The sequence below is a fragment of the Camelina sativa genome, chromosome 11, assembly GCF_030686135.1.
Source record: "Camelina sativa cultivar CO46 ecotype springtype chromosome 11, ASM3068613v1".
Classification (NCBI taxonomy): domain Eukaryota; kingdom Viridiplantae; phylum Streptophyta; class Magnoliopsida; order Brassicales; family Brassicaceae; genus Camelina; species Camelina sativa.
Genome location: NC_141890.1, coordinates 37,884,047 through 37,909,259, shown reverse-complemented (window position 1 = coordinate 37,909,259; position 25,213 = coordinate 37,884,047). Strand labels below are relative to the sequence as shown.

The following is a 25,213-nucleotide window of genomic DNA, read 5'->3' as shown; positions in this document are numbered from 1 at the left end:
AGTACGAAAACAACTCCATAACAACCTCACCACGCCCTGAAATGAACCGACCAATATTTTAAATTTTTGTATTAAACTAGTGATCCCATACTCACTAACCACCTAACCACATTCAAATAACTAATAAACCAAACAATACCATTAAACCAATAACTAATAAACAAATAACTAATTAATCTATAACAGAATAGTTTCAACTGAGCAGAGTCATAAACCAGTAAACCAGAAACCTAGCAACATTCTAATGACTCAACTCTAGCAACCTAACAGAAGCCAGACATCACATCAATGAGCCACTAGAACATCCTCCTATTCATCGCCTTGATTCCACGATCACACTTTGCCTTTACCTGCACCGCAAACACAAATTAAGATGCATGAGTATTGTCATAAACACTTAGTAAGGTAATCCTTTCATCTACTGTGCTATACACACAAGCAATTGAGATAACTTTAACCATCAAACAACAATAAACAATGAAACCAGGTAAAACATACATAAGCCGCATCCTAAAAAGGTTGCATCAACCGATGCCAAACCCCTGCATCGGCCGACACCGATTGAGGTTGCATCGACCGACACCAAGACAGCATCGACCGATGCAAGAGTCAACTGCATTGACCGACAGTGATGTAGTACTTTTCAATCAATTAAAATTATCGAACCTCAGTTTGCAAAGATCAACACACTACAAATACACATGAATGCTTAATCTAAAGTAATACAGGAATAGGTTCTTTTGTAACAGTCTTAATTAACAAAATGGATTAAAGAAAGAGAGCAAAGCAAACTCAAAGCAATACAAACTCAAAACAAACAAGGACAATTTTAAAATCAAGATAAAACAAATGGACTGAAACTGACTTTCTTTGTGGTGTGGTGAAAGAAAGATGTATGGAATGATGATGTATGGAATGAATAGAAGTCAGGGTGTTTCAATTCCCCTTATGCAGTTGCAGTATAAGAGGTGTCAATCCTATCTGAGTGATTGTGAACAATTAAGATGTGCATATGAGTCTAAGTCAAGCCAATTGTAAAGATTGTTTGTCACTAACAATCCTAAAATGAGATATGAAATGCAGAAAGTAAAAACAACTAGAACAAGATACTAAATGCAAACAGAACAGACAAATTAAAGCTATAATGAAACTAGAACAGAGATAGACACTATGCTAATGAACTAATGCAAGACAAGTAATGAACAGGAAACTACGTGAATGCAATGGAAATGAAACAGGAATGAAACAAGACAATCACAAATTAAAAACACAAGTTCTGGGGATGAACTCGAGCAGCACTTGACCGAGTGTAGGTCGAGTACGTGGTCGAGCTAGACTTAAACGTGAAAACAGAGCAACACAAGAAAAACAGAGCAATGCTAAAACTAATCAAACAACAAGCAAGCAATGATATTTAGACTAAGATTTCAATAAACAAAGAAGGCCTTGAGGAGGGATTCATGGGCTGAGCTAATAATTGTGGTTATCTAACTTGGTCAACAAATCTCAAGCAAACTTTGAGCTGATCTCTAGACATACTATTCTAAGACATGTTTAATCCACTCTCATGGCAAGAAACAATCAAACCTATGCATTTCTAGACTTGTTCTCACAAAGAAAAGAATCTACACAAGCAGGCATTAAGCAATACATCTCAAACCAAACAAGACTTCTAATCTCTTAGCAAGCCTAATGGTAAGCTCTAGATCTAGCCTTATCTATGCTCCTTAGACATTGGTGTGATGCTAAGATGCTTGAAATCAAACCCTACCTTCTTAGATATAGGATCAGCATTAAGATCATCTAGCCTACAAGAGATCTACAACAATCGAGCTTGACCAAATCAAACAAACCACAAGATCAACCCAGCCTAACCCATCCTCAAGGTCCTAAACAAACTACTCACAAGAACACATGGTGAAATATGTCAAAAACCCAGAAAATATTGAAACTTGGATCATTAGAAAGATGAAACAGAGATCTACAATGTTGATGAAGAAATAAAACTCGAAATCTTAATATTTTGAAAGTTATGAAACAAACAAAATACAAGGATCTAGTCTTTCTTTCTTAAACAAGTACAAAATCTAGTGCAAAAGGAATAAAATCTAAAAAAGGTAAAAACTAGGTTTTAGACTCTCTAAAAAGATGGACTCTTTGGTGGCTGCAGGTACAAGGGCTTTATATAGGAGATGAGGTGGAAGCCCTAAAAATACAAAAAGTCAAAGCAGTCAACGGCTCGGTCAACTCGACCAGTGCTCGATCGAGTGGCTGGTCGAGCTGGCTTCTCTCGTGCATTCTCCACTCGGTCGAGTCCTCCTCAGCACACGGTCGAGTGGTGGTCGAGTGGTGCGGTCGAGTTGGACTCCGGATCTTGATTCTACAGCCTTAACTCTCTTGTTTTCTCCTCAGGATTGCTTCACTTCTCCTCAGCATTGCTTCCATGCTCCTTAAGCTCCAAAATCACCTGTTTATGCATGAAAAGATGCAAATGCAATGCAACTATACTCTAATGCATGATTAGTCCTAAAGCTACACAATAATGGCCTAAATGGATAGCAAAAGATGCAAAAATTGTGAATAAACTAAGGGAAAACAAGGTAAAATATATGAACATCAACACCCCCAAACTTAGTCTTCGCTTGCCCTCAAGCAAATAATCAAGAAAAAAGAAGGTAGGTGAGGTTTGAAAGTGGGATCTCAGCTCCTAAAGCTTGCAAATAGACTATCTAGAATCAATGTCCAAGTTACTAGTACTATGATGCAAGTTGAATGAGCTATACTTAAAGACTTTAGACAAGCATATCACAACCTTCACTGACTTGAGCCTTAGATGTCCACATGCATTCAAATCAACCATTTCCTTTAACATTCATTAATCAAGAACATGAATCAATCATGTGCAATGCTTAAACTCATTTGGCTTGGCAGTAAAAGGTTTAGAGACAATGATGGTCTCTTTTTAGAGTAGGGCTTATCAATATCAAGGTTCTCTCATAAAAAATGGATTGAGCTTTAGAAGAATGCTAAAGGTAAGAACACTTAGACACATACAAGAACAAAACCTTGTCTACCCAAAGGCACCCAAAGTGTTTATCCTATCAATCTAAACCCAATTGATCATAGTGCTACCCTTTAACTTCTTTTCTTCTTTTTCACCCTTTTCTCTTTTGGTTTTAAAGTCTTAGGAGAGGTTTTTTATTTGATCTTTCTAGTGGAATGGGGGATTCTTACTTATTTGCTATGGTTCTCTTTTCTTCTTATTCTTAAGACATATAAGCATTTTGCTAGACTTCTCTTTTCTTTCTTTCTTTTCTTTAACTAGAACCATCTTTAAACAACCTTATTCTTCCCATTCTTTCACTAGACTTTAAATTTACTTAAACACATTCCCCTCCTAAAGACTCTAACCTTTTCTCTCTCTTTTTCCTCTTTTCTTTTCATGACAGCCAAGTCCCAAACCCAACAAGTGAACCACCTAGTCCTATCTAGTTTGAAAAATGCAAACTAAACTACACAAGGCTTTACTCTTGTCAGTTCAAACCTAACACTTTCTACCAAGCTCAATCCCAAAAATAGGCCTCACACACACAAGAATAAACATGGCTTGAAAGAAGGTTTGGTTTAGGGGTAGGGGAACTGATTCTTAATGAGGAAATCAGCTACTTGGATCAACAAGAGTGGTAAAAAGGAAGAAGATGATCCAAATATGTATATGGTATCCATGAGTTTAAAGCAATGCACACATTGATAATTGAAAGTCAATATTAGGTTCTTATAAATAGGAAATGGTTTCAAATCTCAACATGCTTCAATTTAGACCAAATGCAATGTAGGAATTCAAGGCTTGGTTCAATCTTATTCTTCTAACCACTCAACTAGCATCAAAGTACTATTAACTTGGGCATTGATCCTAGTATAGTGAATAAACAAGCTAACAAGGGAATACTCATCATAGATCCCTAATGCAAATACTATACAATCCTACATGAAACATGCTAAACAAGATCCTAATGTGCAGTGCAAACTACATGAACACTCTTTTTTTTATAAAGATTTTTTGCAAAAATTTTCAAATTTTTAGGGTTTTTCTATGCCTTAGATGCTATGCAAGTATTAACATGATGATGCTAAAAATTTGAAATAAGAATCACAAAACACAATGTCAAATGCTATCTCAAACCCTCCCCCAAACTTAAATCACACAGTCCCTGTGTGAAAGAAATTTGATTGAGGATTCAAGATGAAAAACAAAAAACAAAACACAATGTCAAATGCAATGATATCTACAAGTGAAGGTGATAGTGGTACCTTAGGGATTGTGGAAGTAGTTGTCCACATCCATCTGCATGCTGTCATAGGAGTAGTTGGGGTCTTGCTGGTGACTTGGAGGTGGAGATTGGGGCAGCTCGACGATGGGAATCGACCGGGACTCGGTGAGTACGTGCTCGAGTGGGGGGGGTCGAGCTGGATGCCGAGTCTTCTTTTCCTCTTCTATCTGGTCTCCCTTGCTTCCCTGATCATGAAAATACCAAAACAAAAATCAAAATACCAAAAACCTTAAACAATATGTACATGGATACCTTAGGGACTTCCTCCCTAGTGAGTTTGTTTAAAGTCACTAAGCTTGACTTTGGTGTCCTTTTTAGGCTTGTGGAGCATCTTGGAGAAGCATTGTGAACTTCTCAGGTGTTTCCTTTTCTCCCAAATACTTCTTAACTCTCTGACCATTGACTGTGAACTCACTACCATCCTTGTTGAGAAGTGTGACAGCCCCATATGGTAGGATCTCCTTTATCTTAAAAGGGCCTCCCCATCTACTTTTCAACTTCCCAGGGAATAACTTGAGTCTTGAATTGTAAAGCAAAGCTTGGTCTCCAGCCTGTAAGTCTTTGATGAGAATCTTCTTATCATGGAAGGCTTTAGTTCTTTCCTTGTAGATTTTGGAGTTTTCATAAGCTTCCAATCTGATTTCCTCAAGCTCATGCAGTTCAAGGCTTCTCTTAGCTTGTGCTGTCTCTAGATCCAAGTTCAAAAGTTTGATTGCCCATAGGGCTTTGTACTCAACTTCAACTGGGAGATGGCAAGACTTGCCATAGACCAGTTGGAATGGGGTTCTTCCTATAGGTGTCTTGAAAGCTGTTCTATAGGCCCAAAGTGTTTCATCAAGTTTACTAGACCAGTCCTTTCTTGTTGCTCCTACTATTCTTGATAGAATGGCCTTGATTTGTTTGTTTGACACTTCAACTTGTCCACTTGTTTGGGGATGGTAGGCTGTAGACACCTTGTGTTTGACTCCATACTTCCTTAGCATTCCTTCAAAGATCTTGTTGATGAAGTGTGTTCCTCCATCACTAATCACAGCTCTTGGAATTCCATACCTTGGGAAGATTATGGTCTTAAAAAGTTTAAGTACCACTTTGTGATCATTAGTAGGGCTGGCAATAGCCTCTACCCACTTGGAGACATAGTCCACTGCCACTAATATGTAGACATTCCCATTTGAAGGATGATTAAAAGGTCCCATGAAATCAATTCCCCACACATCAAATATCTCAACTTCCAGAATTGGGTTCTGGGGCATTTCATTCCTTCTTGTGATATTTCCCATTCTTTGGCAAGCATCACACTTTGTGATGAACTTGTGAGTGTCTTTGAATAGTGTAGGCCACCATAGACCAGCTTGTAAGACTTTCTGGGCAGTCTTGAAAGTTGCAAAATGGCCTCCATAAGTAGAACCATGACAATGCCCTAGCACTCTTTCAACTTCATTTTCTGATATGCACCTTCTAAACAACCCATCTGATCCCTTTTTGTATAAGTAAGGTTCATCCCAATAATACCCATTGATGTCCTTGAGGAGCTTTTTCTTCTTATAAGGGTCCATATCTGCTGGGACTTCTTCACACACCTTGTAATTGACTATGTCAGCATACCAAGGTAGATCTTCACTTTCAAGTGCCATCCACTCCTCCATCTCATCCTGCTCGATCGTGTGCCCAAACATACTCGATCGAGTGCATGCTCGAGTAGGCGGTCGAGTTGGAGGCCGAGTTGTCCCTATCTGCATCAGCTTCTCCTCAGGCATTGAATCTTCGATTGGAATCTCCTCCTCTATCCTCATTCTGGACAAATGATCAGCTACTCCATTCTCTATCCCTTTTTTATCAACTATTTCCATGTCAAACTCTTGGAGAAGCAGAATCCATCTTAACAACCTTGGTTTTGTGTCCTTCTTTGAGTAGATGTGCCTCAAAGCAGCATGATTGGTGTACACAATTACTTTGGACCCTACTAAGTAGCTTTTGAAATTTTCAAAGGCAAAGACCACTGCTAGAAGCTCTTTCTCTGTTGTTGAATATCTTCCTTGAGTTTCATCCAAGGTCCTGCTTGCATAGTGAATAACATGCAGCTTCTTATCCTTCTTCTGTCCCAGAACTGCTCCTACTGCAAAGTCTAAAGCATCACACATAATCTCAAATGGAAGATCCCAGTTTGGAGCTTGGACTATTGGGGCTGATATTAGAGCAGCCTTGATCTCCTTGAAAGCCTTCAAACAATCTTCATCAAAGTTGAACTCAGTCTCCTTGCAAAGCAACCTTGTCAATGGCCTAGCTATCTTTGAGAAATCATTGATGAACCTTCTATAAAATCCAGCATGACCAAGAAAGCTTCTTATGTCCTTAACTGTTTTTGGTGGTTGAAGTTGAACCATGACTTCAATTTTTGCTTTGTCAACCTCAATACCCTTCTCTGAAATCTTATGACCAAGAACTATCCCTTCTTCAACCATGAAGTGACATTTTTCCCAATTTAGGACTAGATTTGTCTCCTCACATCTCTTTAAAACTCTGCATAGATTAGTAAGACAAGAAGAAAAGGAATCTCCATAGACAGAGAAGTCATCCATAAAAACTTCAACCACATCCTCAATAAGATCAGAGAAGATTGACATCATGCACCTTTGAAAGGTAGCTGGAGCATTACATAATCCAAATGGCATCCTCCTATATGTAAAGGTACCATATGGACATGTGAATGTTGTCTTCTCTTGATCATTGGGATGAATAGGAATTTGGAAAAATCTAGAATATCCATCCAAGAAACAGTAATGAGTATGATTGGCTAATCTTTCCAACATTTGATCAATAAATGGAAGAGGAAAATGATCTTTCCTAGTAGCAGAATTAAGCTTCCTATAGTCAATGCACATTCTATGTCCTGTTATGGTTCTAGTGGGAATTAACTCATCATGATCATTCTTTACTACAGTGATTCCTCCTTTTTTAGGGACACAGTGGACTGGTGAGACCCAAGTACTATCAGAGATAGGATAGATCACACCAGCTCCAAGCAATTTTAGAATCTCCTTTTTGACTACTTCCTTTAGGTTGGGATTAAGCCTTCTTTGAGGTTCAATACTAGAGTAGGATTCATTTTCAAGGTGGATTCTATGCATGCAAAGACTAGGTGAAATTCCTTTAATGTCATCCAAAGTATAACCAACAGCTTTTCTAAACTTCCTTAGCTCAACAACTAGCAAATCAAGCTCTTTTCTACTCAAGTTAGCATTTACTATCACAGGATAAGTAGAGTTCTCACCTAAAAAGATGTACCTTAGCCCAGAAGGGAGAGGTTTTAGCTCTACTTTTGGTGCGTTCAGTTCAGACCAGTCGTCTGTGTGGGATTCGGCAGTGCACTCGGTCGAGTAGTGTTGGCGCTCGGCCGAGTGTGTGCTCGAGTGGGTGGTCGAGCTATCCGTATCTGCTGTTTGAACTGCCCAAACTTCCTCACTTAATGCTGGTAACCCCTCAAAAACCTCTGGATGGTGTGATTCTTCACAGGAGTCCAATATATCTTCATAGGCCTTAGTTTCTTCATGGATAAACCCTTCCTCTCCACTTTTGGTCAAAACAGTTCTAAGGTGATCTTGTTCTGCTAGCTCTTCCATCAATTCTCCTGATAAGTTGTCCAACTCTTCAACCTAAAAGACTTGTCCTCCAATTGTTGGTTTCTTCATAGCCTCTACAATGTCAAATGTCATTTTGAGGTCTTCTCCCAAGTTGAGATCAATCTTCCCTTGTCTCACATCAATTATTGTTCCTGCTGTAGCTAGGAAAGGTCTCCCCAAGATCAAAAGATCTTTTGGTTCTTCATCCATTTCCAAGACTACAAAGTCTGTTGGGACTTCCACTGCTCCAACTCTAACTGGTAGATCTTCCAAAACACCATGTGGTAATCTTATTGATCTATCAGCTAGGATTAGGGAGATGTTGCATGGCTTATACCTTGTAAACCCTAGGCGCTTAGCAACTGATAGAGGCATTAGGCTTACTGAGGCTCCCAAATCACAAAGGTATCTATTGAAGGTTAAGGGCCCTATAGAGCAAGGTAGAGTAAAGGAACCAGGATCTCTTAGCTTTTGAGGGTTCACTTGCTTTTGGATTATGGCACTACACTCATGGCTGAGAATCACCATTCCTTGAACTTCCTTGATCCTTTCCATCACAGCATCTTTCAAGAATTTTTGGTAAGGAGGAATCATCACAAAGGCATCTATTAGAGGCATCCTAAGCTCAATCTCTCTAACTTGTTTGTTAAACAATGCCTTGTACTTTTCAACCATCTGTTTCTTAAATCTTCTTGGGAAAGGTAGTGGAGGCTTCTAAGGAGGAGGAATGAACCAGACTTCTTTTTCTTTGGAGGTGACTGGATTGATTTTCTCCTGAGAATCAGCTCGATCGGGTACTCGACCACCTACTCGGTCGAGTGAGTGGTCGAGTGGTACGTCGAATTCAATGGTGTGTTCATCCTGAGTTTCTTCCTGTTGGAAACCCTCCCCTTCCTGAATTCCACTGTCCTCAGTGTTGGGATGTGCTCCTAGCCGTGTTGGTAAGACTCTTCCACTGCGAAGATTGATAGCATTGGCAAATTCAATAGTTTGTACAATGGCTGTGCCCTTGTGATGGTCATTCTTTGAGGCAGAAGCTTGGTGGTTCTCCATAGTCACAATCCTGGATGTCAGAGTGTCATACTTGGCATGAAGTTCACTGTAAATATCATCTATCCTCTTGTTCAACTCAGCAATCCTGTTTGTTGTCTCAATCTTGCCTTGTGTTTGCCCAATCAACAACTGTTGCATCATTGCTCTTAAGTCTTGGTCCTGGCCTTGGTTAGTCTGAAACCCTGGTTGGGGACACAATTGGGGCTGGAACACTTGGTGTTGTTGCTTGGGGATGTAGTATTGTTGCTGTTTTTGAGGCTGCTGAGGTGGATAGACTTGGTCTTGAGGATTGGCCACATTGGTGCTCCTATAAGAGAGATTGTTGTTTTTGAAACCTCCTTGGTTGTAGCCTTTGAATCCTCCCTGGTTTTGCATGTAGCACAACTCAGCAAATTCAGGCTCCCCCTCTTGAACTGGAGCTTCTTCTTCACCAATGAAGTCAATAGACTTGGACTGGCTGAGGAGTATCTTGTCAAGCTTCTCATTGACCATCTTCAAATCCTTCTTATACTTGTCCTCTTGATCAGTTGATGAGCTCCTTATGGTCCTATCATAATCCTCATTATAGTTGCCATCAGATTGAGCAAGGTTCTCAACTAATTCCCATCCTTCTTCCACATTCTTGTTGAGGAAGTTGCCATTAGAGGCTGTATCAAGAAGCATTCTTATCTTGGGAAGCACTCCTCTATACAAGGTGCTTAGAAGTGACTCATTGCTGAAGCCATGGTGAGGACACTGAGTCTGGAATCCTTTAAACCTCTCCCAAGCTTCACAAAAGCTTTCATTATTCCTTTGAGCAAACCCAGAAATTTCATTCCTCAACCTAACAGTCCTTGCATTGGAGAAGAACTTGGCCAGAAAAGCTTTCTTGCATGCATCCCATGTGGTGATAGCTCCAGTAGGAAGAGTCTTCTCCCAAAGGTGAGCTTTGTCTCCAAGAGAAAATGGGAAGAGCCTTAATTTGAATCCATCTTCACTCACTCCATTGATCTTAGTGAGCCCACATATTCTGTCAAACTCATCAAGGTGATCTAGTGGATCCTCCATTGGCAACCCATGAAACTTGTTGGCTTATATCATTGAGATCAATCCACTTTTGATCTCAAAGTTATTGTTTGCTACTGAAGGTGGCACAATTCCAGCCCTTTGGTTGTGGGTATTGGGTGCATCTCCTGCACCAATGTGCCTTGGTCTCTGCTCATGGATAGCTTGTTGCTCCATGATGTCTTGACCTTGTTGTTGTTGAACTACTCTTCCTTGCTTATGTCTCAAACCCTTTTGTAGCCTGTGGATGTTGTCAATAGGCTGTTGAAGACTGTCTTTGCCTTTTGACCTTGTGTGCATCAACAAACTCTACTACAGACTCGAACAGGTACACGGTCGAGCGCAGGCTCGAGTGGGTGGTCGAGTCGACTGGGAAGTAATGGCTATTTGGATCCGGCTTCTGGCTCGATCAAGTGCTCGATCACAGCTCGGTCGAGTGGTGGTCGAGTAGGTGGTCGAGTGGTACCTGAAACACAAAACAGCCAAGCAAAGGAAGATTCGAGTTCAGTAACTTCATAAGTGTTTAAACGAACTTAATCTTAGACTAATAATGATCCTAAATATCACAAAACACACTCAAATGGGCAACGGCGCCAAATTGAAACTGACTTTCTTTGTGGTGTGGTGAAAGAAAGATGTATGGAATGATGATGTATGGAATGAATAGAAGTCAGGGTGTTTCAATTCCCCTTATGCAGTTGCAGTATAAGAGGTGTCAATCCTATCTGAGTGATTGTGAACAATTAAGATGTGCATATGAGTCTAAGTCAAGCCAATTGTAAAGATTGTTTGTCACTAACAATCCTAAAATGAGATATGAAATGCAGAAACTAAAAACAACTAGAACAAGATACTAAATGCAAACAGAACAGACAAATTAAAGCTATAATGAAACTAGAACAGAGATAGACACTATGCTAATGAACTAATGCCAGACAAGTAATGAACAGGAAACTACGTGAATGCAATGGAAATGAAACAGGAATGAAACAAGACAATCACAAATTAAAAACACAAGTTCTGGGGATGAACTCGAGCAGCACTTGACCGAGTGTAGGTCGAGTACGTGGTCGAGCTAGACTTAAACGTGAAAACAGAGTAACACAAGAAAAACAGAGCAATGCTAAAACTAATCAAACAACAAGCAAGCAATGATATTCAGACTAAGATTTCAATAAACAAAGAAGGCCTTGAGGAGGGATTCATGGGCTGAGCTAATCATTGTGGTTATCTAACTTGGTCAACAAATCTCAAGCAAACTTTGAGCTGATCTCTAGACATACTATTCTAAGACATGTTTAATCCACTCTCATGGCAAGAAACAATCAAACCTATGCATTTCTAGACTTGTTCTCACAAAGAAAAGAATCTACACAAGCAGGCATTAAGCAATACATCTCAAACCAAACAAGACTTCTAATCTCTTAGCAAGCCTAATGGTAAGCTCTAGATCTAGCCTTATCTATGCTCCTTAGACATTGGTGTGATGCTAAGATGCTTGAAATCAAACCCTACCTTCTTAGATATAGGATCAGCATTAAGATCATCTAGCCTAGAAGAGATCTACAACAATCGAGCTTGACCAAATCAAACAAACCACAAGATCAACCCAGCCTAACCCATCCTCAAGGTCCTAAACAAACTACTCACAAGAACACATGGTGAAATATGTCAAAAACCCAGAAAATATTGAAACTTGCATCATTAGAAAGATGAAACAGAGATCTACAATGTTGATGAAGAAATAAAACTCGAAATCTTAATATTTTGAAAGTTATGAAACAAACAAAATACAAGGATCTAGTCTTTCTTTCTTAAACAAGTACAAAATCTAAAATAAAAGAAAGTGCAAAAGGAATAAAATCTAAAAAAGGTAAAAACTAGGTTTTAGACTCTCTAAAAAGCTAGACTCTTTGGTGGCTGCAGGTACAAGGGCTTTATATAGGAGATGAGGTGGAAGCCCTAAAAATACAAAAAGTCAAAGCAGTCAACGGCTCGGTCAACTCGACCAGTGCTCGGTCGAGTGGCTGGTCGAGCTGGCTTCTCTCGTGCATTCTCCACTCGGTCGAGTCCTCCTCAACACACGGTCGAGTGGTGGTCGAGTGGTGCGGTCGAGTTGGACTCCGGACCTTGATTCTACAGCCTTAACTCTCTTGTTTTCTCCTCAGGATTGCTTCACTTCTCCTCAGCATTGCTTCCATGCTCCTTAAGCTCCAAAATCACCTGTTTATGCATGAAAAGATGCAAATGCAATGCAACTATACTCTAATGCATGATTAGTCCTAAAGCTACACAATAATGGCCTAAATGGATAGCAAAAGATGCAAAAGTTGTGAATAAACTAAGGGAAAACAAGGTAAAATATATGAACATCATGGACCTTGGGCAAGGTTAATGACTTGGGAGATAGCTAATCAATCCTAGATGTCTAAGCAAACAATCCTTAGGCTAAGAACACTTATGTAAATCAATTCACTTCCATGATAAAGATCCTATGCTAATCAAGTGATAATCAACAATTTCCAAAGGCAATCACAAGGTAAGCATGCATTAATATCAACTCTAAATACCACTAAGCACCCTAATCATCAATTTCCATTGGCTAGGAATGCAAAGCTCTGGAAAAGTTTGGTTCAGGAATTTCAACAAACACCTTATGGGCATGGAAATCCTAATGTCTAGATTCAAGCTTGATCAAGGCTATCTAGCATTATTAACACTAAACAAGATTGGAAACACATAAATAAACCCCTAGAAATCAAAGATCAATCATCTATCTCCCTAATCTACCAAGCCCAAAGTCCTAAAAGATCAACTCACTCATAGTTATGATCACACAAAGGTAGAGGTTTGATCTTTGTGAAATCATAATTAGAGATTGTAGAATAGGAAAAATAAAAAAGAGATTACTATTAAAACTTCAAATTCAACAACAGATTCAATAAACCCAGAAAAGCAAAACTTAAAATCCCTTAAAATTGCTAAACAAAAGATGATCTCTCCTAATGAGAAGTTAGTGTATTTATAAGAAAATAGGAAACTAAACCGGGACAAACCGGATTGGAATAAAAAAAATCAGAGAAAACCAGAACAAACCGGGTTTTGGTTTCAAAAATAACATTTGATCGACCATTGGTTGATTGCTTGGTCGATCGGTCAAGTATCGGAAGTCTGGTCAAGTCCAGCACAAGTTGATCGACCCTATGATCGACCAAATGGTCGATTATTGAAGTCTGAAGTCCGCTCAAGTCTGGGGATGAGCTGATCGATCACACGATCGACCAAATGGTCGATCGTTTTGTCTTGTGGCTCCAGTCTTCACTCTGGCTGTATATACGTTCACTAAAACAGGTATAACTCTTTACACACACATCCGATTGGCCTGAAATCACCTCCATTGTAAAGCTTACTCAATTGCCAATAAATGTGTTGAAGGACTATGGAGCTAAATCCCAAGGAAATGTCTTCATACGAGTCGATCTTTGAGGGACTGCAGATTGGTTCCGAATCATCAATCATCTTGTGTGCATCCAAATGTGTGTCTTCCATTATATTGCTAAATCTTGACTTATTTGGCTCCAAATCACACTTTCTTTGTACATATCTACTCCAACACCTGAGATACCAAACTTGATGCAAAATACAACCTAAACAACCTAAATGCTCATGAATATGCACAAAACAATGAAGAATTAAGCTTTAAAATCACATAAAAACACAAGATATCAGACACCAACTCTGCGTCGACCGATGCATGCTCGACATTTGAAAAATACCTAATTGCATCGATCGACACCTCCACATGGTATCGATAGATGCTCGTAGGTTTTATCGAGCTGTCCTTGCACTGTCTCGATCGATGCACTACGTGTATCGATCGACCTAGATGTCGAGCATTGTTCTCCTTAAAGGTATCAATCAACCCAGATGTCGAGCATTGTTCTCCTTGTAGCTCCTCACCAGATCTCCGTTCCTACACACATCAAACTCGATCCAAAACCACAAAGGACTCTCACAAGGCCTCAAAGACCACAAAACCACTCCAACAAAACAAGCAATCAACCACATAACACAGAAACACGAAAATCAGAGAATCTCAAGCTAAGATCAGCCATGGTCATGCACTCAACTTTGCAAAAGAAGATTCTGACCGACTAACCACGAAGAACAGCTTCCCTGCTAGCTTCTAACACCTTCCCAACTTCAGATCTCTCAAGAACAGCTAGAAACCTCCCAAAAACTCCTAAGCACGCTCAAGAACACTTTCTCTCTTATTTTCTCTCAAAAACGGCAAAACTCGGCCAAGGATGTCGAAGTATCCTTTTATACTCGACTCCTACTTTTTTCCCAACAAAAAAACGCAAGAAAACAAGCGTTTAACTTAACTCGTGATAACTCTCTATTTTACACTATCTTAGACATCTTTTTATTCATGTTTTGCATTGTATATAGCCTAACTGATATGTATATATTTTACCTTGTTTAACCACTGTTTATTCACATCTTTTACATGTTTTATTAGCTTGTTTTGTTACTTTCATATAGTTTAAGGGCTGTTTGTGCATTAGAGTAGGATTTGCATTGCATTTGCATTGCTTCTTGTTTAAACAGGTGAATTGGACTAAAGAAGCATGGAAATAGCATCTGGGATGAGAGGAGTGCAACCATTGAAGCATATAGGAGTGGAATCAAGGAGAAGACCAACAAAGCATGAAGCACTCGACCACCACTACTTGTGCACTCGACCGTGTGCTACTGAAGCACTCGACCGTGTGCTACTGAAGCACTCGACCGTGTGCTACTCAGGGACTTAACCAGAGGGGAGTAGAAGGATGGACCACTCGACCTAGGCCACTCGACCGCTTGTGGTCGAGTACATCGAGCCGAATTTCTATTTTGCCAGCTAGCCAAATCAGGGCTTCCTTCCCTCACTATATATACCCCTTGTACCCCATGGCCGCCAGGAGACCCTCTTTAGGCAAAAAAGTACCTATAGACACCAAAAAAACCTTAGTTCTTACCCCTTAAGGGTTTTTAGCTTTTTAATATCATTTGCCACTTTTATTTACTGTTTTTCTCAGATTTTAATATCTTGTAAGTCTCATAACTTTCTGGGTATTGAGAATCTGAGTTTGCTTCTTTATAATAAGTTGTTGTTCATCATCTCATCTATCTTATCATGCTAGTTTCATCATTTTCTGGTTTTATGTTCATCATCATCATGTTTTGTTCATCTGAGTAGTGAGTTAGGATTTTGGAGATGGATTAGGCTATTTTAAGGCTGCGGTTGTTTAGATTGGTTAAGCTTGATTGTTTACATATCTCTTCTGGGTTAGATGTGCTCTAAGCTGTTCTTATATCTGAGAGGGTAAGCCCATATCTTAAGCTTCCTTGCATCATACCAATGTTTAGGTTGTTAGATAAAGCTAATACTGGAGATTATCATGATTATCCCAAGAGATTGGTTATATAGGGTGATTTTTGACAAGTAATGGTCTGGTCCATAATGCCTGTTTAGTGTGGTTCACCAATGAGAGTTGGGTTAGGATGTTACTTAAACTTGATCACTTCTGTCATGAGAGTGGATTAGTGAGTCATTAAGATTATTGTCTAGAGATAGCTCATATTTGATTGAGCTTTGTTAACCAGTTTAGATTGCCACAGCTTGAACACCAGCCCATGAATCCATCTCTGGAAGCCTTCTTTGTCATTTGATTGTTTATTACCGCATGTTATCTTGTTTCATTGCATTCTGTTCTGTTTAAATTTCTCAAGATTGCATCTTTTACTCGTATTGCTCAACTCGACCAAACCACTCGACCAGACACACGGTCGAGTGCTTGATCGAGCACCTTCAGGTTCTTTTATTTACTTTCTGTTTCATTTAGTCTACTTTCTGCACCTCTATAGTTTTGTTTCATTGCATTTGTTTAGTTCTTGCACTTGTTTAATTAACATTCAGCACTATTCTACTTTCTGCATTTACATTTCTGTCATTAGGATTGTTAGTATAAAAACCATTTTCATATTTGGCTTAACTTGAGTCACTGTTACATCTTGATTGCATGCAACACACACTTTATGGATTGACATCCTTTATGCTACAACTACATAAGGGTATTTAAACACCCTGCATATCTTCTGATCATCCATACTTATGTCTGTTTGTTTGAACTTGCATCATTCATTGCATAAGAACACAACAGAAGATAACAAGTGTTTCAATTAGCGCTGTTGCCATTAGTGTGTTTATTTGTGTTATTTGAGATTAACAAAGATTCAAGATTAAGTTCTATTACTAATTTTTCACCACTGTCAAGTTCTTATTTTGGTTGGTTGTTTTGAGTTTCAGGTATCTACTCGAGCTACCACTCGATCGTGTGCCTTTCAATTCAGTGATCGAGTACCAACACCGAGTTTCAGTCAGTCGACCAGTAGCTCGAGCCAGCAGTCGATCGTGTGTCAATCCGAGCAGGTGATCGAGTTGGTTGATGCAGACAAGATCCAAAGGAAATCAGAACCTAGAGAAGTACATTGAGCATATAAACCGCCTACCAAGGGACTTGAGGCAGCATAAAACCAGGATCCTTCAAGAACATGAAGAACAGTTGCTGATGGATCCACCAATGCACCGGAATCAAAGGCTAAGACAGATTGGAGCAGGAGATGCTCCCAATACACATACACAAAGAGCTGGAATAGTACCTCCTGCAGTTGCCAACAATAATTTCAAAATTAAAAGTGGGCTAATCACTATGATACATTCCAAGAAATTCCATGGATTGCCAATGGAGGATCCATTGGATCATTTGCATGAATTTGACAGTCTGAAACCCTGCTGGGGAACACATTTGACCCTGGTAACCTTGGTTCTGTTGTGTAGGCACATAATTGTGCTGCTGTTGTGCTTGTTGTGGTGGATAGACTTGGTCTTGTGGGTTTGCCACATTTGTACTCCTATAAGACAGATTGTTTGGCTTGAACTGGTTGTAGGACTTGAAACCACCTTGGTTCTGCACATAACACAGCCCAGCTACTTCATTCTCCCCATCTTGAATTGTTGTATCTTCCTCACCAAGAAAGTGAATGTTCTTCTGTTGACTAAGCAGAATCTTGTCTAACTTGTCATTAACAATCTTTAAGTCCTTCTTATACTTCTCATCTGGCGCAAAATCAACAAACCTTACTGTTCTATCATAGTCCTCATTGTAGTTCCCATCAGATTGAGCCAAGTTCTCCACTAGTTCCCAGCCTTCATCTACATGCTTGTTGAGGAAGTTTCCATTTGATAATGTGTCTAACAACATCCTTATCTTGGGCAGAACTCCTCTGTACAGTGTGCTGAGCAGTGACTCATTACTGAACCCATGGTGTGGACACTGTGTTTGGTAGCCCTAGAACCTCTCCCAAGCCTCACAAAAGTTCTCATTGTTCTTCTGTGCAAAGCCTGCAATCTCATTCCTCAATCTGGTTGTTCTGGCATTTGAGAAGAATTTAGCCAAGAAAGCCTTCTTACATCCATCCCATGTAGTTATAGAACCTGTTGGAAGTGTCTTCTCTCATAGATGAGCTTTGTCTCCTAGAAAGAATGGAAACAACCCGAGCTTGAAGCTATCCTCACTCACACCATTGATTTTTGTGAGGCCACAAAGCCTGTCAAATTCATCTAGATGATCCAAAGGATCCTCCATTGGCAATCCATGGAATTTATTGGACTGTATCATAGTGATTAGCCCACTTTTTATTTCGAAATTGTTGTTGGCAACTACATGAGGTACTATGCCTTGGCCTTTGATTTTGGTGCATTGGTGGATCCATCAGCAACTGGTCTTCCTGTTCTTGAAGGATCCTGGTTTTCTGCTGCCTCAAGTCCCTTGGTTGGCGGTTTATATGATCAATGTACTTATGTAGGTTCTGGTTTCCTTTAGAGCTTGTTTGCATCAACCAACTTGATTACCTGCTCGGACTGACACACGATCTAGTGCTGGCTCGAGCTGCTGGTCGACTGACTTTAACTCGGTGTCTGTACTCGATCACTAGGTTGAAAGGCTTACGATCGAGTGCTTGCTCGAGTGGATACCTGAAACTCAAAACAACCACCCAAAACAAGAACTTGGCAGTGGTGAACAATTGTTAATCTCAAATGACACAAATAAACACACTAATGGCAACGACGCCAATTGAAACACGTAGTTTTTTTGAGGTCTCTATCTTAACTTATGCAATGAATGAATGATGCAATCAAAGACATAAGCAGAGATGATCAGAATGGGATGCAGGGTGTTTCAATACCCTTATGTAGTTGTAGCATAAAGGATGTCAATCCATAAAGTGTGTGTTGCATGCAATCAAGATGTAAACAGAGACTCAAGTCAAGCCAAATATGAAAATGGTTTTTGTACTAACAATGTTGATGACAGAAATGTAAATGCAGAAAGTAAATAGCTTTGACAAATGTAAACAATGCTGAATGTAAATTGAACTAAAGCAGGAAATAAGCAATGAGAAATGCAATGAAACAGGAATGTAAACAAAGCAATCCGAAGGTGCTCGATCAAGCACTCGACCGTTTGCGAGGTAGAGTGGCTAGGTCTAGTTGTCGGATACGAAGAACAGATACAATATTAACAACTTAAAATGGAACAGAAAGCAATGAAACAAGATAAAATGTGGTAATAAACAATCAGATAACAAAGTAGGCTTCCAGAGATAGATTCATGGGCTGGTGTTCAAGTTGTGGATATCTAAACTGGTTAACAAACTTCAATCAAACATAAGCTATCTCTAGACAATGATCTTAATGACTCACTAATCCACTCTCATGACAGAAGTGATCAAGTTTAAGTAACATCCTAACCCAACTCTCATTGGTGAAACCATACTAAACAGGCATTAAGAACCATACCATTATTTGTCAAAAATCACCTTATACAACGAATCTCTTGGGATAAGCATGATAATCTCCAATATTAGTTTTATCCAACAACCTAAACATTGGTATGATGCAAGGAAGCTTAAGATCTATTCTTACCCTCTTATATATAAGAACAGCTTAGAGTACATCTAACCCAGAAAAGATATATTATCAAACAAGCTTAACCAATCTAAACAATCACAGCCCTAAACCAGCCTAATCCATCTCCAGAGTCCTAACTCACTACTCAGATGAACAAAACATGATGATGTTGAACATCAACCCAGAAAATGATAAAACTAGCATGATAAGATAGATGAGATGATTAACAACAACTTAATATAAAGAAGCAAACTCATATTCTTAATACCCAGAAAGTTATGAGACTTAAAAGATATTAAAATCTGAGAAAAACAGTAAATAAAAGCTAAAAACCCTTAAGGGGTAAGAACTAAGGTTTTTGTGGCTGCTGATGTGTTTTTTTCCTAAATGAGAGTGTTGTTGGTGGTCATGGGGTACAAAGAGTATATATAGTGAGGGAAGGAATCCCTGATTTGGCTAGATGACAAAATAGAAAGTCGGCTCGATGTACTCGACCACAAGCGGTCGAGTGGCTTAGTCGAGTGGTCCATTCCCTTGCTTCCAAACGGTTGAGTTTCTGAATATCACACGGTCGAGTCCATGAGTCGCATACGGTCGAGTGCTTCAGATGCGAACGGTCGAGTGCACCAGTGGTGATGGTCGAGTGCTTCATGCTTTGCTGGTCATCCCCTTGACACAAGAAAGCATGCAAATGCAATGCAAATCCTACTCTAATGCATAAACAGTCCTTAAACTACATGAAAGTGACAAAACAAGCTAATAATACATGTAAAGGATGTGAATAAAAAGTGGTTAAACGTCAAAATTTGTCCCCCAAAATGGTCCAATGGAACGAAGACCGAATGCCTTGCCAAAAACTCTCTTGGGGCTTTCTAGAAAGGTATTATGGCTCGTGTGGTTCTTCACGGTGTGAAAGTTACGACATTCTGCTTGTACTATAGAGTTTTGCGAGAACAAAAAAAGAGGGAGGGATGCAACACGAGGACTTCCCGGGAGATCACCCATCCTAGTACTACTCTCGCCCAAGCATGCTTCACTGCGGAGTTCTAATGGGGTACGATGCATTAGTGCTGACATGATCGCATCCGTTAGTATATACCATGCAATCGTATATATCCTTTTTCGAAAACTGAAGGGATCATTCAATGTGGGTCCCACTTGATATGTGGACCGGTTTAGTTACCTTGGACGTTCTTCCAACTTTATAAAACAAGCGATATCCATGTCCAAACATAGTTTTGTATACGCAACTAATTGTGTCGGGATCACAAAAAAACATCCGAAATGCCTTTAAACGTCAAAATTTGTCTTCCAAAATAGTCCAATGGAACGAAGACCCATTGCTTTGCCAGAAACTCTCTTGGGGCTTTCCAGAAAGGTATTATGGCTTGTGTGGTTCTTCACAGTGTGAAAGTTACGACGTTCTGCTTGTACTATAGAGTCTTGCGAGAAAAAAAAAAAAAAAAAAAAAAAGAGGGAGGGATGCAACACGAGGACTTCCCAGGAGGCCACCCATCCTAGTACTACTCTCGCCCAAGCACGCTTATCTGCGGAGTTCTGATAGGGTCCGGTGCATTAGTGCTGGTACAATCGCATCATTTAGTATATACCATGCAATCGTATATATCCTTTTTGAAAAATCAAGGGATCATTCACTGTGGGTCCCACTTGATATGTGTATCGGTTTAGTTACCTTGGACGTGCTTCTAACTTCGTAAAACAAGCGATAACCATGTCCAAACATAGTTTTGTATACACAACTAATTGTGTTGGGATCACAAAAAAACATCTGAAATGCCTTTAAACGTCAAAATTTGTCCTCAAAAATGGTTCAATGGTACAAAAACCCATTGTCTTGCCAGAAACTCTCTTGGGACTTTCCAGAAAGGTATTATGGCTCGCGTGGTTCTTTGCGGTGTGAAAGTTACGACGTTCTGTTTGTACTATAGAGTCTTCCGAGAAAAAAAAACAGAGGGAGGGATGCAACACAAGTACTTCCTGGGAGGCCACCCGTCCTAGTACAACTCTAGCCCAAGCACGCTTAACTGCAGAGTTCTGATGGGGTCTGGTGCATTAGTGCTGGTATGATAACATATGTTAGTATATACCATGGAATCGTATATATCCTTTTTCGAAAACTCAAGTGATCATTCACTGTGGGCCCCACTTGATATGTGTACCGGTTTAGTTACCTTGGACGTGCTTCCAACTACGAAAAACAAGCGATAACCATGTCCAAACATAGTTTTGTATACACAACTAATTGTGTCGGGATCACAAAAACATATCTGAAATGCCTTTAAACGTCAAAATTTGTCCTCCAAAATGGTAAAGACCCATTGCCTTGCCAGAAACTCTCTTGGGACTTTCCAGAAAGGTATTATGGCTCTCGTGGTTCTTTGCGGTGTGAAAGTTACGACGTTCTGCTTGCACTATAGCGTCTTACGAGAGAAAAAAATAAAAAGAAAAAAAGAGGCAGGGATGCAACACGAGGGCTTCCCGGGAGGCCACCCATCCTAGTACTACTCTAGCCCAAGCACGCTTGACTGCGGAGTTCTGATGGGGTCCGGTGCATTAGTGCTGGTATGATCGCATCTGTTAGTATATACCATGGAATCATATATATCCTTTTTTCGAAAACTCAAGTGATCATTCACTGTGGGTCCCACTTGATATGTGTACCGGTTTAGTTACCTTGGACGTGCTTCCAACTTCGAAAAACAAGCGATAACCATGTCCAAACATAGTTTTGTATACACAACTAATTGTGTCGGGATCACAAAAAAAATCCAAATTGCCTTTAAACGTCAAAAAAAACATCCAAATTGCCAGAAAATCTCTTGGGGCTTTCCATAAAGGTATTATGGCTCGCATGGTTCTTCATGGTGTGAAAGTTATGACGTTCGGCTTGTACTATAGAGTCTTGCGAGAAAAAAAAAAAAAAGAAGGAGGGATGCAACATGAGGACTTCCTGGGAGGTCACCCCTCCTACTACTACTCTAGCCCAAGCACGCTTGACTGCGGAGTTCTGATGGGGTCCGGTGCATTAGTGCTGGTATGATCGCATATGTTAGTATATACCATGGAATCATATATATCGTTTTTTCGAAAACTCAAGTGATCATTCACTGTGGGTCCCACTTGATATGTGTACCGGTTTAGTTACCTTGGACGTGCTTCCAACTTCGAAAAACAGGCGATAACCATGTCCAAACATAGTTTGGTATACACAACTAATTGTGTCGGGATCACAAAAACATATCTGAAATGCCTTTAAACGTCAAAATTTGTCCTCCAAAATGGTTCAATGGTACAAAGACCCATTGCCTTGCCAGAAACTCTCTTGGGACTTTCCAGAAAGGTATTATGGCTTTCGTGGTTCTTTGCGGTGTGAAAGTTACGACGTTCTGCTTGTACTATAGCGTCTTGCGAGAGAAAAAAAATAAAAAGAAAAAAAGAGGCAGGGATGCAACACGAGGGCTTCCCGGGAGGCCACCCCTCCTAGTACTACTCTAGCCCAAGCATGCTTGACTGCGGAGTTCTGATGGGGTCCGGTGCATTAGTGCTGGTATGATCGCATCTGTTAGTATATACCATGGAATCATATATATCTTTTTTTCGAAAACTCAAGTGATCATTCACTGTGGGTCCCACTTGATATGTGTACCGGTTTGGTTACCTTGGACGCGCTTCCAACTTCGAAAAACAAGCGATAATCGTTCCCAAACATAGTTTTGTATACACAACTAATTGGGTCGGGATCACAAAAAACATCCAAATTGCCTTTAAACTTCAAAATTTGTCTTCCAAAATGGTCCAACGAAACGTAGACCCATTGCCTTGCAAGAAAATCTCTTGGGGCTTTCCAAAAAGGTATTATGTCTCGCATGGTTCTTCACGGTGTGAAAGTTATGACGTTCGGCTTGTACTATAGAGTCTTGCGAGAAAAAAAAAAAAAGAGGGAGGGATGCAACATGAGGACTTCCTGGGAGGTCACCCGTCCTAGTACTACTCTCGCCCAAGCATGCTTGACTGCGGAGTTCTGATGGGGTCTGGTGCATTAGTGCTGGTATGATCGCATCCGTTAGTATATACCATTCAATCATATATATCCTTTTTCGAAAACTCAAGGGATCATTCACTGTGGGTCCCACTTGATATTTGCACCGGTTTGGTTACCTTGGACGCGCTTCCAACTTCGAAAAACAAGCGATAATCGTTTCCAAACATAGTTTCGTATACACAACTAATTGTGTCGGGATCACAAAAAACATCCAAATTGCCTTTAAACTTCAAAATTTGTCTTCCAAAATGGTCCAACGGAACGTAGACCCATTGCCTTGCAAGAAAATCTCTTGGGGCTTTCCAGAAAGGTATTATGTCTCGCATGGTTCTTCACGGTGTGAAAGTTATGACGTTCAGCTTGTACTATAGAGTCTTGCGAGAAAAAAAAAAAAAAAAAAAAAAAAAAAAGAGGGAGGGATGCAACATGAGGACTTCCTGGGAGGTCACCCGTCCTAGTACTACTCTCGCCCAAGCATGCTTGACTGCAGAGTTCTGATGGGGTCCGGTGCATTAGTGCTGGTATGATCGCATTGGTTAGTATATACCATTCAATCATATATATCCTTTTCGAAAACTCAAGGGATCATTCACTGTGGGTCCCACTTGATATTTGGACCGGTTTAGTTACCTTAGACCTGCTTCCAACTTTGTAAAACAAGCAATATCCATGTCCAAACATAGTTTTGTATCCGAAATGCCGTTAAACGTCAAAATTTGTCCTCCAAAATGGTCCAATGGTACAGAGATCCACTGCTTTGCCAGAAACTGTCTTGGGGCTTTCCAGAAAGGTATTATGGCTCGCTTGGTTCTTCACAGTGTGAAAGTTACGACGTTCTGCGTGTACTATAGAGTCTTGCGAGAAAAAAAAAAGGGGGAGGGATGCAACATGAGGACTTCCTAGGAGGTCACCCGTCCTAGTACTACTCTCGCCCAAGCATGCTTGACTGCGGAGTTCTGATGGGGTCTGGTGCATTAGTGCTGGTATGATCGCAAACGTTTGTATATACCATTCAATCATATATATCCTTTTTCGAAAACTCAAGGGATCATTCACTGTGGGTCCCACTTGATATTTGCACCGGTTTGGTTACCTTGGACGTGCTTCCAACTTCGAAAAACAAGCGTAATCGTTTCCAAACATAGTTTTGTATACACAACTAATTGTGTCGGGATCACAAAAAAACATCCAAATTGCCTTTAAACGTCAAAATTTGTCTTCCAAAATGGTCCAACGGAACGTAGACCCATTGCCTTGCCAGAAAATCTCTTGGGGCTTTCCAGAAAGGTATTATGTCTCGCATGGTTCTTCAGGGTGTGAAAGTTATGACGTTCAGCTTGTACTATAGAGTCTTGCGAGAAAAAAAAAAAAAAAAAAAGAGGGAGGGATGCAACATGAGGACTTCCTGGGAGGTCACCCGTCCTAGTACTACTCTCGCCCAAGCATGCTTGACTGCAGAGTTCTGATGGGGTCCGGTGCATTAGTGCTGGTATGATCGCATTGGTTAGTATATACCATTCAATCATATATATCCTTTTCGAAAACTCAAGGGATCATTCACTGTGGGTCCCACTTGATATTTGGACCGGTTTAGTTACCTTAGACCTGCTTCCAACTTTGTAAAACAAGCAATATCCATGTCCAAACATAGTTTTGTATCCTAAATGCCGTTAAACGTCAAAAAAAACATCCAAATTGCCAGAAAATCTCTTGGGGCTTTCCATAAAGGTATTATGGCTCGCATGGTTCTTCATGGTGTGAAAGTTATGACGTTCGGCTTGTACTATAGAGTCTTGCGAGAAAAAAAAAAAAAAAAGAGGGAGGGATGCAACATGAGGACTTCCTGGGAGGTCACCCGTCCTAGTACTACTCTCGCCCAAGCATGCTTGACTGCGGAGTTCTGATGGGGTCTGGTGCATTAGTGCTGGTATGATCGCATCCGTTAGTATATACCATTCAATCATATATATCCTTTTTCGAAAACTTAAGGGATCATTCACTGTGGGTCCCACTTGATATTTGCACCAGTTTGGTTACCTTGGACGCGCTTCCAACTTCGAAAAACAAGCGATAATCGTTTCCAAAC

The 25,213-nt window shown here is 40.1% G+C and overlaps 1 protein-coding gene, 2 non-coding genes and 11 pseudogenes across 3 annotated transcripts; 2 read left to right on the top strand and 12 right to left on the bottom strand.

The window, feature by feature from the left end:
• Positions 1–241: 241 nt before the first annotated feature.
• On the bottom strand, positions 242–17,477 carry LOC109127402 (uncharacterized). The gene is made up of 8 exons (XM_087472860.1): positions 17,384–17,477; positions 16,873–17,210; positions 16,582–16,756; positions 8,685–9,111; positions 7,380–7,901; positions 6,051–7,286; positions 5,844–5,951; positions 242–263 (listed from the first exon to the last, which is right to left on the bottom strand). The coding sequence occupies exons 1-8, from the start codon at positions 17,475–17,477 to the stop codon at positions 242–244; spliced, it is 2,922 nt and encodes a 973-aa protein (XP_087328986.1).
• LOC147935100 (small nucleolar RNA R71) lies at positions 9,723–9,829 on the top strand. The gene has a single exon (XR_015573304.1). It is a non-coding gene; the product is annotated as a small nucleolar RNA R71 (small nucleolar RNA).
• LOC147935099 (small nucleolar RNA R71) lies at positions 17,411–17,517 on the top strand. The gene has a single exon (XR_015573388.1). It is a non-coding gene; the product is annotated as a small nucleolar RNA R71 (small nucleolar RNA).
• Positions 17,518–20,032: 2,515 nt separating this feature from the next.
• On the bottom strand, positions 20,033–20,151 carry LOC147935098 (5S ribosomal RNA; annotated as a pseudogene).
• A 392-nt stretch (positions 20,152–20,543) lies between these two features.
• Positions 20,544–20,662, bottom strand: LOC147935097 (5S ribosomal RNA; annotated as a pseudogene).
• A 379-nt stretch (positions 20,663–21,041) lies between these two features.
• Positions 21,042–21,160, bottom strand: LOC147935096 (5S ribosomal RNA; annotated as a pseudogene).
• A 382-nt stretch (positions 21,161–21,542) lies between these two features.
• On the bottom strand, positions 21,543–21,661 carry LOC147935095 (5S ribosomal RNA; annotated as a pseudogene).
• A 353-nt stretch (positions 21,662–22,014) lies between these two features.
• Positions 22,015–22,133, bottom strand: LOC147935094 (5S ribosomal RNA; annotated as a pseudogene).
• Positions 22,134–22,527: 394 nt separating this feature from the next.
• On the bottom strand, positions 22,528–22,646 carry LOC147935093 (5S ribosomal RNA; annotated as a pseudogene).
• A 382-nt stretch (positions 22,647–23,028) lies between these two features.
• LOC147935092 (5S ribosomal RNA) lies at positions 23,029–23,147 on the bottom strand (annotated as a pseudogene).
• Positions 23,148–23,543: 396 nt separating this feature from the next.
• Positions 23,544–23,662, bottom strand: LOC147935091 (5S ribosomal RNA; annotated as a pseudogene).
• A 343-nt stretch (positions 23,663–24,005) lies between these two features.
• LOC147935090 (5S ribosomal RNA) lies at positions 24,006–24,124 on the bottom strand (annotated as a pseudogene).
• A 387-nt stretch (positions 24,125–24,511) lies between these two features.
• On the bottom strand, positions 24,512–24,630 carry LOC147935089 (5S ribosomal RNA; annotated as a pseudogene).
• Positions 24,631–24,949: 319 nt separating this feature from the next.
• On the bottom strand, positions 24,950–25,068 carry LOC147935088 (5S ribosomal RNA; annotated as a pseudogene).
• Between the last annotated feature and the right edge of the window lie 145 nt (positions 25,069–25,213).

Excerpts from the sequence above, each read along its gene's own strand:
- LOC109127402 (XM_087472860.1), bottom strand. The coding sequence starts at position 17,477 with ATGAGAACTTTTGTGAGGCTTGGGAGAGGTTCTAGGGCTACCAAACAC. Across the intron at positions 9,112-16,581 it reads AGGCGGTTTATATGCTCAAT|GCAAGATTGAGACAACAAAC; the intron begins GTACTTCTCTAG and ends GGCAAACACAAG. Across the intron at positions 5,952-6,050 it reads ATGCAGATAGGGACAACTCG|TGAAGATCTACCTTGGTATG; the intron begins GCCTCCAACTCG and ends GGCACTTGAAAG.